This window comes from Paramormyrops kingsleyae, chromosome 22 (genome assembly GCF_048594095.1).
Source record: "Paramormyrops kingsleyae isolate MSU_618 chromosome 22, PKINGS_0.4, whole genome shotgun sequence".
Taxonomy (NCBI): Eukaryota; Metazoa; Chordata; class Actinopteri; order Osteoglossiformes; family Mormyridae; genus Paramormyrops; species Paramormyrops kingsleyae.
In genome coordinates this window covers 19,095,828-19,107,712 of record NC_132818.1, presented here as the reverse complement: position 1 = coordinate 19,107,712, position 11,885 = coordinate 19,095,828, and the positions used below count along the sequence as shown (strand labels likewise).

The window sequence follows — 11,885 nt, the reverse complement described above, 5'->3', positions numbered from 1 at the left end:
TCTCCCTCCGCTCTTATGCAGAACGCCCGGGAGCCAGTGAGAAACATCTCACAGCTTGTTCAGATTTAAGGCACCGGGGGGATGGGGGGATGGGCGGCTTCAACAGCTGTGAAAAACTGACCGACCAATCATCAAGAGGGCTGCTCCCCATGTGACACCTGATCAGCGCTATCCGGTGTAAATCCAGTGGGAGGCCAACCCAGAGCGGCACTGCAACTACGGCTCCGCCCCCCAAAGCTGCCGGAAGGTTCACTCGCTTAATTTTGTGACCTAGCAGGTGTTCGCTTTTAGCCAGCGCTAAACCTGCACACCTGAAGTAACAAGACACACAGCAACAGCCCCATTCATAACTACAATCTCCGGATCCCCTCATATTACCATATTTGATTTCATTCAGGAGAGTAGTTATAGATGAATGGCATATATAATATAAAAAGCTATTTATGACATAAGCAAATAAATACATATAACTATTTAGGGGGCTAAAGCCCCTCTAAAATAGGCCTAATTACACCTCTGATTTCATTGCTGGCATTTTAGGATGTCTGTGAAAACAAAATTATAATTACAAAGCTTAGATAGCAGAATGGATAATACTAACTGCATATGGTCCAGTGTAAACATTCCTAACATCCATTGATTTTCAACTACCTTTTCTCCGTCTTGAATCCCACTAACCTTGTGATAAATATATTACGGAGATGCGGATCACATTTTATCATTCTTATATTGCATTGTCTTATATTACACTACTTGTTTGTTCTAAGCCCCCGCTGCAGCTGTGGCACAATAACTTCGTTGTGTCCCTCCGAACACGTCTGACAATAGAACTTGAAAACTGAAACTTGATGAGTGCTGCCTTCACTCAACTGTTGGTGTCGGTCTCCCCCTAGCGTCTAGGCGAGCAACTTCACCGAGAAGTAATATAACGAAGGAACGATCGGTCGAGGTTATTTTTCACACACCATCTGCAAGCATTGAATTCCACATAGTTCGCAAACATTATTTTAGCTATTTCGGAGTGTTAGAACATCACAGCAATACTTTCAAACGATGTAAAATGGAATTACACTGAAAAGTTTAACCAAATAAAATATATAAATTATGCACCGCCAATTTAACAAGTAATATTATGAGAAACAAAATTCAGGATCTATGATGCTCTGAAACGTCAGCAAGTCCTACTTCCAATACTGTTGTGCTAAAAGTAATCATAAAATAATTGCAATTTTACAGCAAACCGAGAGTGGAGCTAGCAGTGTTTGAACAGCAGAGGGCGCTCATCTTCCTTTTATCCTCCACTGTAACGTAGTCCCGGCTTGGCACACCGCGTGCGCCTTCCCTGAGTTCTTTATAAAGAGCGTTGGAAGTTATGTGGCATATCGTAAAAATCGTATTTAAAATCGACTGTAAACCTTTAAAATTCCTCCCAAACAGCAGTCTGTTTAAAAGTCATTTTCAGTATCCACAGGAAAATCATAAAGAAATGCACTGAACTTCAATTCTAGACATTAAAACCCAATAAAAGTGAATGCCAAATAAGTAAGAACTTCTTGCTTGGGTCCAAAGTGAATTCCAGTCAACAACGAGTTATTGTTTCATTAGTTCAGTCAAATGATGTGGTAAAACGTTTTTTAAAAATACTTAGTCAAAAAAGAACTGTGGAAAACAGTAGAGACAGAAGGGTTATGCATAGTGAAAGACGATCTCCTCAGCCAGCTTCGATAAACTCGACTATCTCAACCGAAGTATCCACTCTGCCACCAAACCGCCGCCGTCGTCAAGACGTGGAAGGCACCAGTCTGTCTGGAAGAGAGGGGGGACGCTCGCAAAGTGATTTAATTACGGCTCTCTCCAGCCCCTCAATCAAACCTTGTTCATCAATAATGCATGGCCCCTTGTTTCTACCGCCTTAATTAATCCACCGTCACTATAATTAAAAGCCCAAAATCCCACAAGATGGTTCAGCTTGGCCAGGCATCGCTGGCACTGGCGCTGATGAAATCCCAAAGCCAGACCCCCCCCTGTGGACAGACATAAGGATGGACTGACTGAATGTGCCACATGCTACAGAGTCGGAGTCATCCCTTTATGCTATAAATCCAGCCGGTGCTGACGCGTCTACAAATTACAGCGACTTAAATTCATTTTATTGGGCAACGTAACATAGTCACTCATCAGTCTATGTTATGTTGGTTCCGCGCAAGACTGAAGAGGAAGGGAAACAAACAAATAAAGATAAAAGAAATAAATAAGACGTTGTTAGTATTATATTATAAACTACGTTAATTCCTCCGATTTCAGATGCCAAGAGGCACTACTGACATAGAACTGATAAGGGCATACTCATCACCAAGAACTAGTAAACAAACATTTCTGATAAATCATGAAAATCAAATGTATTAGACATACTAGGATAGCAAATATGCCTAAAGAAAATCCTGGTCACACACTCATCAACTAACTCATAAACCTTAAAAACAACACATACATACCGCCTGGCTGTCAGTAGAGTGAGGTGGAGCTGCAATTAGGCCGCACTGTCTCACCGAGCCGGCAGGAGATGAATATTTCAAACCGGAGATCTCGGTGGACACCTTCGATGGGGTCCTGGCACACCTACAAGAACACACGCAAAACAGGCAACTTCCATGGCTGCCAATAGTTATCTGTGCCATTAGTGATGTTTTTAAATATAAAGCAGTGTTTATTTCCACTTGAAATCACAAGAGAACCCAGAGCATAACAGGTTTATTGCTGTTAACAGTAATGATGCTGCATGATAAACAGGGAGACAATACAGATTTACACACAACAATATCACAGTACACATGTAGTTAAAAATGTATCACCAATCATAAAAGATCAACTTGTTCTGTGCTGAATTTTGTCAGTGGGGCGACTTTACCCAAGCGTGGCACAATATGCAGTAGCACCCTCACCAGGATGCACCAGTGTTTCCATGGCAACAGATGAGCACAAGAGCACAAATGCAAGTTCTAAGATTTCATCCGGGATGCGACGTCGGTGCAGTGCACCGCGCAGTGTGCAGTCAGGGGACATTTCAGCACTGTGAGACCTTCTTAAACGTGTCACACTGCAAGACGAGCATCAGGTGTTGAACTTAAGACATTCCCTCCTGTGTAAAAGCCCAATCATACAGACGTCTCCATACTGGCAGCCCTTTGCAGGTGGAAAAACCCACAAGTTTCCCAAACTGAGATACACTGGGATGTGGAACACAATCATCTAAGCATGCAAATGTACAACTAGACACACTGAAGGACACTGAGATCCAGACTAAGAGGGGAAGTGCACACTCTGCATGACCCCTTTCCATCACAACACCAACACTGTCAAAAAAAGAGTACCAATTTGTACCTTTGCTTGTCAATGGGGCTGTACCATCAAATGTCTGCCAATTGTACCCTTAGCTGTAGGTAAAAGTAGCCTATACCTTTCAATGTACAGAAATGAACAGGAGGAGGAACATTTTTTAACCATTGACGGTACATTAATGTTGTTTGTACCTTGAGGATGTTCCTCAGAGTCCATTTATGTACCTTAAATTAGACTGAAAGGTACATTTACCTACAGCTAAGGGTACAACTGGCAGACCCTTGAGGGTACAGCCCCAGTGACAAAAAAAGGTACAAATTGGTACTCTTTTTTTCTAACAGTATAAAAGATTTAAGTATTACTGAAATTCTTTTTCAAATATCGAGTTTCCTCAGTTTGCGTAGCCTTCAGCCGAAGCTCGTGCGGTTTCCGTAAGAGTTCACGTGTCACACTCATGTAGACACACAGAAGGCAGCCCTTCAAAGTCTATATTCATTTTTAATATTCCGCGGCGGCTGCTTCATATCCAATGTCCTCACCCCCACCTTCTCTTGATTTATCTCTTACAAATACCACTGCGCTAATTAGTTGAGTAATTAATTAATAGGCATTTGCATTTACGCACGTGCGACTCGGACGGCAGAGCGCGCAGCGCTGCCGGCTTCCGCGCGGGTGCGGAGTGTAGAGAAGTAATGGATGGACAGATGGAGGGGCGGCCGGAAAGGGAGGTCAAGGACAAACCATGGCCCAATTCCATTTCTTTTATTTTTTTTAAAACATGTTCACAAATTCCACTTTGTACATCCGCCCAGGGGACGTCTCTCTTAACTCTAGAAAGTGCCAGGGTCCCCGTTGGAGCTCGTTTCATTTCAAGGTTATGACAAACTGAAGTTTGTATGATCTTGTACCCTCACACTAAAATAAACACCGCAAGCACTAATACGGAATGATTAAAATATCCCATGATTCACTGTGATATACTCTACACACAAACACGGATATATTTATAAACTAATACTAGAAATGGAGGCTTAATTATTGGTGGATTACCGACTACTAACACATGTTGTCCTTCTAACAAGTGCAACACTGTTTAAGGATTATGGGTTGACATATTACAGAGCATGAATTCTCAGGTGAGCATATCCCTGGGGCCACCACCAGAGGGAGCCCGCACTTAGACATTTTGTCCACTGCAGTCGATCTAGTAAGTGCCGTGAATTTTAATCACAGACGGTAGGGATGCGTGCTTTGTAGGAATACCATTTAGGGTGTTCGTAAATGATAGGGCACACGGAATCGGGCAGTGCCAGACGCATCTGCATGAGCAGTTCAACTTTGTTATTGAAATAACATCGAGCAAAGCCATTACTGTACGACCTGGGCGCCAGATGACTAGTAACGGGTTAATGAACATATCCCTTGAAGCTGCCACGTTTTATGTTCTGTCTCGCACACTTTCCGTGCAGGCTGGACTTGTGGAACCGCGCCAGCACCACCACCCTCAGCAGCACCACAGCTGAGGCCCGGCGCGCACACAATAAACTCAGCTGATGGCGGGCCCTCTGAGCTCAGCCAGGCCCTGACCCCGGCAAATGGGGGCTCGCGGCGGCGTTCCACCATGCGTCCACCCCCGCAACGAGAGAAGCGGCACCAAAGGTCCACCCTGAGAGCGGTCCGGGAGGTGAGACCGCCGGCATTGCCGCTTTTGTGATGCCCCCTACCCCTCCCCGTCAGAGCTGTACAGCTGTGCGCCGCCCCCCCTCCTCGCCCCCCGGCCGAGAGGCAGGCCGCCGCCCCTTTGTTGCTGGGTGCTGGAGCTGCCGGTGCTCGGAGAGTCTTCGTGGATATCTCCGTACCCTTTTGTATCCTCCCTTGGTGTTAATGGTGGAGCAGGTGCGGGGCGGACGTATCAATTTAAGGTGGATGTAAGGAAGGGTTAAAAGTCGCCTGTAATACTGCCGCCTGTGTTGTTTATACCCCGAAACGCACCCTCCCACATTTGGCACGGATGCCAGTCCGTGCCGCCCCCTCTATTCCCCCTCCAAGCCCCCCTCCCCCTTCCAGGCCCCCGTGTCTCCCTGAGACCCCTCGGCACGTTGCACCTGGGTCCCTCGTGCACGCGCTGCGCAAGCAGCCTGGCGTCCCCTGCAGGCACCAACCACCCCCCCCCCCGTTTTTTGCCACCCCCCACCACAAAAAAAAAACCACCAGAGCTGCGGCTCACGCTGAAGCACCTCATTCATCTCTCCGCGAATCTGTCTGATCTACACATTCATCCACCAGTCTCCATAGCGGCTCAATAACCCATCAGTCTGTTTATCTACTTGACTCCTACTAGCGGAGTTTATTTCATAGCGTCCTCCTTAAACAGCTAGCATGACGACGCACTCGGCTGTTTTCTTCTCTGCACACAACATAATATCCTTTTATTTAATTAGAAAAATATATAAATAATACTCCCTTCACGGCTGAGCGCTTAGAACAGGGTCCAATCCTTCTGTTGTCCAACATCACTTTTTTTTCCCTGTCGCATTTCATGATACTAGACTAAGGTGAAGAAAACAATCGTATTGGGGTTTTAAGACATAATTTTTTTCCCTTTCGTCTCCTCGTTTTCGTTCGCCCGCTTGTTTTCCTTCCTCTTTTTCTCTTTCTCTCTTTCTGCTTGCGCGAACGCGAGCGGAGTGACAGATGGCGAGTCCCTCTTCCCTCGGGAAGGAAATCTCCGCGAATGCAGGCGCATGTCAATCACCGGCTCTCATGTGATGGCTCTTGCCAGTGACGTGCCAACCATATGGCCTGGCATCATAGCTGGTATGTAACCCTGCCTGGTAGCGATGCCACACTGTCTCCGCGCTCTCGGATAACACTCAGAAGCAGACAGCCGCACCTATAGGAGCTTTCGCTTAGGTCCCTGAAGATGGTTTAAACACATGCGCTTTCACCCCTAAAGAACTCCCGCGGAGGTAAGTACGAATATAAACAAATCGACGGAAGAACAGACGGACGAACGGGAAACGATTAAAATAATAAAAATACATAAATAATGCAACTTAAATTTTACACAGATATTTGAATGTATTTTTTGTCTGGGCATACATGCAATTGATTAATGTTTATATAGTAAAGCATCTTAGTTAATTATTCATGTTTTGGATTAATTTTGAATTGATCCTTAATACCGCCTTATTATTTTCGATTCGCCCTTCAAGTTTAGACAACAGAGGAGCTCCGATTCGCACGCCCCAGAACGCCACTGTTAACAGGCGTACAATCTAACATTTCATGCTTACTTGGCTAATCAAACTAAAATAAGTCCTCACGGCCAAGACAAGCAATATCCTGCGATAAATGACGATTCGGAGCTGCCGCTCACACTGTTTTTCCGCGTTTCTTTTCCGTATATTGAAGGGTATATTTAATTAATATGTCTGTTGACTGGATTTAATGAATCACCGGTAATATAGCCGTTCATTAGGGCTTTTCTGTTCGCGTGGGAAATGGCAAGAGAGGTAGACGTTTCTCACCTATATGGCCCTCTTCCCGTTTCGAGGCACTTTTGTATACTTAAGAAATACGATCTAGGCTACTAGTGATATTTTATAGATAAAGATCTCATAAAATGTAGTCTGGGGGAGGGGGGGGGTGTAATGCATTCGTGTTCATAAGCTGCGTCCCGTGTGATTTTTGAGTGATTGGTTTGTATTTGTGCATTTGCGTAGTTATTTTGTATGCTTTCATTTGAACTGTACATATGCTTAAAGACACGGATAGATGCTCCTTCATGTCTTGGAATAAAATTGCTTCTGTTGCACCAAACCGCTGTAAACAGTGGAGGCAATTCCACAAACATGTCTATTATATTCTTTTACATGTATAATTAAGAAGACAAAGGGGCATATGAGTTTGTTAAAATAATTTATTGCAATTTACCAAGACCAAAAATTCGGGCTATCAAACGACACGAGAAATCAATTTCGCATGGAGAGCTCGCCTTTGTAAAGTTTTCGCCTTTTTAATTTCGCATATCTCTCGAGCCTCGAAATTGCTAAATTAGATTTCGCCAGTGGCGGACCCTGAAGTCACGAGCCATTCTAAGCAGAAAAACAACATCCTCTTGCCACCAGCTTTGTCCCAATAATATTAATCGTATATGGATAAACTATAGTGTTACATTGTCAACAATTAGTATTACAATTTTTCAATACAATGCAGAAATTCGCATGTATGAAAACGCGTTATAACGGCGATTTTCACACGGAGTAGAAATCATATCCATCATTTTTTTATATATTAGTTATTTGAAATAACAGAATGCAATAAGCCGAATAAGTGATGCCGAAGTGGCGGATTATATTATCATAACAGCAACACAAATTTCAGTAACACTAATATTAAGTATCAATATAACAATAGCGTTCGTGTGCTCATGAATACGCACCAGGCTGACTTGCAGAATCAGCGCAAGAATTATTCATTTTAACGTATGACAACACACGAATATTTTTATATTTTGCTTCATGACAGTAATTATGTGAATGTTGTTCGTAACTAGATGGGAGGAGAGTTAGACCCACAGCACGGCGGCATCGAAATTCACCTGCCCACCAATCTATTCGTACTGCTTCACAGTTGGCATCAATGCTACATCGCCAGCGGTATTTTCATTTCGAGGAGAGTCTTCCCAGTCGGGATGGTAAAGAGGGTCCTGTGTGGGTTTTTTTTTTTTAGCGAGCTCTGCTGGAATGCAGCCAGGAGTGATGGAGAAACGGCGTGGTCTCGCACCGCAGCCCACGGGATCTGTTAGGGGCCCCGAGCGGCCGAGACCCACAGAGAGGGCAAGGGAGGGTACGGGGATGACAGCAGGGAATTAAGGAGAGCGACGCCTATGTTTATGTCTGTCGCACTGGTGCTGTCAGAGCCTTTTTATGTTTATAATCCCTTTACTCCTAAAATTCATGTTTATTGCCATTTGATTTGACGACAGTACTGACGCGTCCCTTAAGCGTTTTTCGTTCCTTTCAATCCTTTCAAGACACGCGGCGTTATTTAATCATATTATTAACAATGTCTCCTATACGATTATGAAAGCTTTTCTTCTTTTGCGACCTACGCCATAAGCCGTACATAAGACACCTGTACCATTCGTTTGAATTCTTCGTTGTTATTTCTTGTGCTTTACATTAATCTTAAATACAAATTGGCCTACATTACCATTGGGATATCTGAGGTTAGCTAAGGTTACTTGTGTGTATTTGACTAACTAATTAACGGTGTTTTTGTTTTGTATTCCAGTGTCGCTATGTTGACGAGACTATTCAGTGACCCCTCTCTGATGCCCGAGGTACAGAAGTACTCGGGCTGGGCAGGTGACAGTGAAAGCGAGGACTCCAAAGCCAAGGACGGAGATCAGCACCTCAGGCTGGACGAGGACGATCTTGAGGAAGGAGACCAGAAGGGGATCAGCAGTCGGGCGCATTCAGAAATCGCCGGTGAAGACGAGGACGAAGATGACGGAGACGGAGACGGAGACGAAGACGACGGGGACGATATTACTGAGGGAGATATGCCGAAAAAGAGGGGACCGAAAAAACGAGAGATGACGCAGGCACGCATAGAGCGCTCGAAAGTGCGCCGCCAGAAGGCCAACGCCCGCGAGCGAACACGCATGCATGACCTGAACTCGGCGCTCGATAATCTGCGCAAGGTGGTTCCCTGCTATTCTAAAACTCAGAAACTCTCAAAAATAGAGACCCTACGGCTGGCCAAAAATTACATATGGGCCCTGTCCGAGATCTTGCGTTCTGGGAAAAGACCAGACTTGGTTGCTTACGTGCAGACTCTGTGCAAAGGCCTTTCTCAACCCACAACCAATCTGGTGGCCGGTTGTCTGCAGCTGAACTCCCGGAACTTCTTAACTGAACAGTGTCAGGAAGGAAGCCGTTTCCAAGGGCCCAGTTCGTTCTCCATGCACCCCTATCCGTACCAGTGCTCCCGTCTCTCCAGCCCTCAGTGTCAGTCCAGCTCTACCCCGCATCCTTTAAGGACCCATGGATATTGTTCCACCTACGACTCAGTCTACGCCGGGGGCGCCTCACCAGAGTACAACAGTCCGGAATACGAGGGACCTCTCAGCCCGCCTGTATGCATCAATGGCAATTTCTCGTTGAAACAACAGGACTCCGTCTCGCCTGACGCCGAAAAGAGCTACCATTACTCTATGCACTACTCCGCCCTGCCCAGCTCCCGCCCCACAGCTGCCCACAACCTAGTGTTCGGTTCATCGGGAGCGCGCAGTGGTGTCCACTCAGATAACGTTATGCCTTACCACGACATGCACTTACACCACGACAGGGCGCCCATGTACGAAGAACTGAACGCTTTCTTTCACAACTGAGGAACCCTCGAGTAGCCAACTGCCACGTCCCCTTTTTCCTTTCCTTTTCTTTTTTTCAAGGAAAATATAAGCCCGTCTAATTATTATGAAACAGTTACTGTACCGTTGTCTCTAATCCACATATGCTGTCACTGATGGAAATTTAAACAGCGCGAAAGACGAGGAGAGATAGAACGGTCATTATCTAAGCGCTTGTTTTTACATTTCTTTGGTGTTATGTATGGCAGTTAATAGATGTAACGGCATGTGAACGTCGACACTTGTCCAACATTCTTCTCGTAAGTCCAGTGTTGCCCAATATACAGACTGATAACAATGAATAGTTTTGAAACTTATTAAAATATATTATGGTCGAATCGACACGACACAAAGTGAACAGAGGTTGTTGCATTTATACCGTTTTCATACGTTTCATAGAATCCCATTCATAAGAGCTGCATTTTCGCTGTACGGCACAAAGTCCGGTCATCTCCCGAAGGTGTACAGATTTAGTGCATTGTGTGAAAATAAGAACAACGATTAAAGCAATAAAGGAAACTGAATATAGTTACATCTATGCAAGATACGCGGACGAATCTTAAGAGTCGAGTAACTGGCGCCCTTCAAAGTTTTGCCTTTTCAGTTTTTGGTCCATTTTTATATTCCGACAACAGGTTTAAAACATACTAATCAACACAGGATTATATGATTTCTAAAAATTTAATGTGGTACCTGCGCCCATTCTGACTCCACGCGAAACACCAGTAGCACGTGAGAGTTTTGAGCGACATGCCTGCTCCTCCGTACAGTACAGATGGACAGGACTCCCCCCCCCCACCTCAGCCGTTCGCCGCTGACCACGAATTTTACGGAGGGGAGGGACTCTCGCGAGCGTGTCTCGAAAAATGGGTCTGATGGGTGAAAACAAGCATAAGAAAAATATTTACTACTCCAAATGCTGATTGAAAGGATCTTTTAATAAAATATTGAATACCAGGACTATTAGTTACATGCAATTTGGACACGACATAAAGTTTTATTAACTGATTCACCAGGTTTTAATTGGCAGTCATCTTACTTTTATTAAAAAGTAAGTCAATAGCATATGGTGTATTTGATATTCTAGATGATTTCTGAACGACTATAGTTAATCACTATAATTTTACGGCAAACACGCCAATATTATCAGATAAGATAATTCCGTCTAATATGAGTATATGAGAAGACTATATATATATATATATATATATATATATATATATATAAAATCTCGAACATGCCGATATACCACGAAATTTAAAATTATAGTACATCTGGGAAAAAACGAGACACGTGTATTAAAACATTTGCGATATTTATAAAGCAAAAATAAAAACTCAAGAGCGCGAAAGTCTTAAACATGTTTTAATTAAATCACGTATTTAAATCGAGAACTTTTCATAGCTTTGTGTACGAAACTATATATTCAAAGCGAAGTAGACGTATTTCATTTTTGCCTATGTATACAGCGAGATGTGGATTATGTAATTCAGGTTGAACGCCCCGTTAAAAATATCTGGAAAAAATGACCAGACAGATTTGACCTTTGCCATAAAATAAAACAATACAGGATACCCAAACCAGCAAAGAATAATATGTTAAACTGATTCATTATTAATTGTTATTATAACAGTACAAATAAGTCATTTTTAAACTGCACAGAACTTAGCAAAACAAAACGCTAATGATTTTCATTATTGTTTTTATTAATTAAAACACATAGTAAGACTTCAGTTATTTTTTTTAATCGAAAAGAGCATTCAAACATTTAATTATCTGCCACCCTCAGAAATGCGTAGGAGAGAAAATAAACTTGTTAATAAAACACAAATACAAATTAAAATGGTCATTAAACGTCATTAAAACGTTAAATCACAAGCTGAGGAACGAATTACACTGATTAAATCAACTGTATACTGTATTTTAAAATCCAAACCTAACGCAAACCGGTTTTATTTCGCTAAAATAAATTTAGAATAAATAGACTGTGAAATATTTTTATGTCAGGATTATGGACACATATAATAATAATAATAATAATAATAATAATAATAATAATAATAATAATAATAATAATAATAATAATAATGTCAAGGGTTTACTCTGGTGCAGCGTCAAAATAGGTTTC

General features: G+C 43.2%; 1 protein-coding gene across 2 annotated transcripts; it reads left to right on the top strand.

The window, feature by feature from the left end:
- Window positions 1-5,602: 5,602 nt before the first annotated feature.
- LOC111856667 (neurogenic differentiation factor 2-like) lies at window positions 5,603-10,115 on the top strand. Of its 2 annotated transcripts, none has more exons than XM_023836809.2 (2): window positions 5,603-6,156; window positions 8,638-10,115. In XM_023836809.2, exons 1-2 carry the CDS (start codon window positions 6,137-6,139, stop codon window positions 9,737-9,739), a joined length of 1,122 nt encoding a protein of 373 aa, XP_023692577.1. In that variant the 5' UTR covers window positions 5,603-6,136; the 3' UTR covers window positions 9,740-10,115. The 2 variants fall into 2 exon arrangements, with proteins under 2 accessions (XP_023692577.1, XP_023692578.1); XM_023836810.2 differs by lacking the exon at window positions 5,603-6,156 and adding an exon at window positions 6,166-6,308.
- The last annotated feature ends 1,770 nt before the right edge of the window (window positions 10,116-11,885 follow it).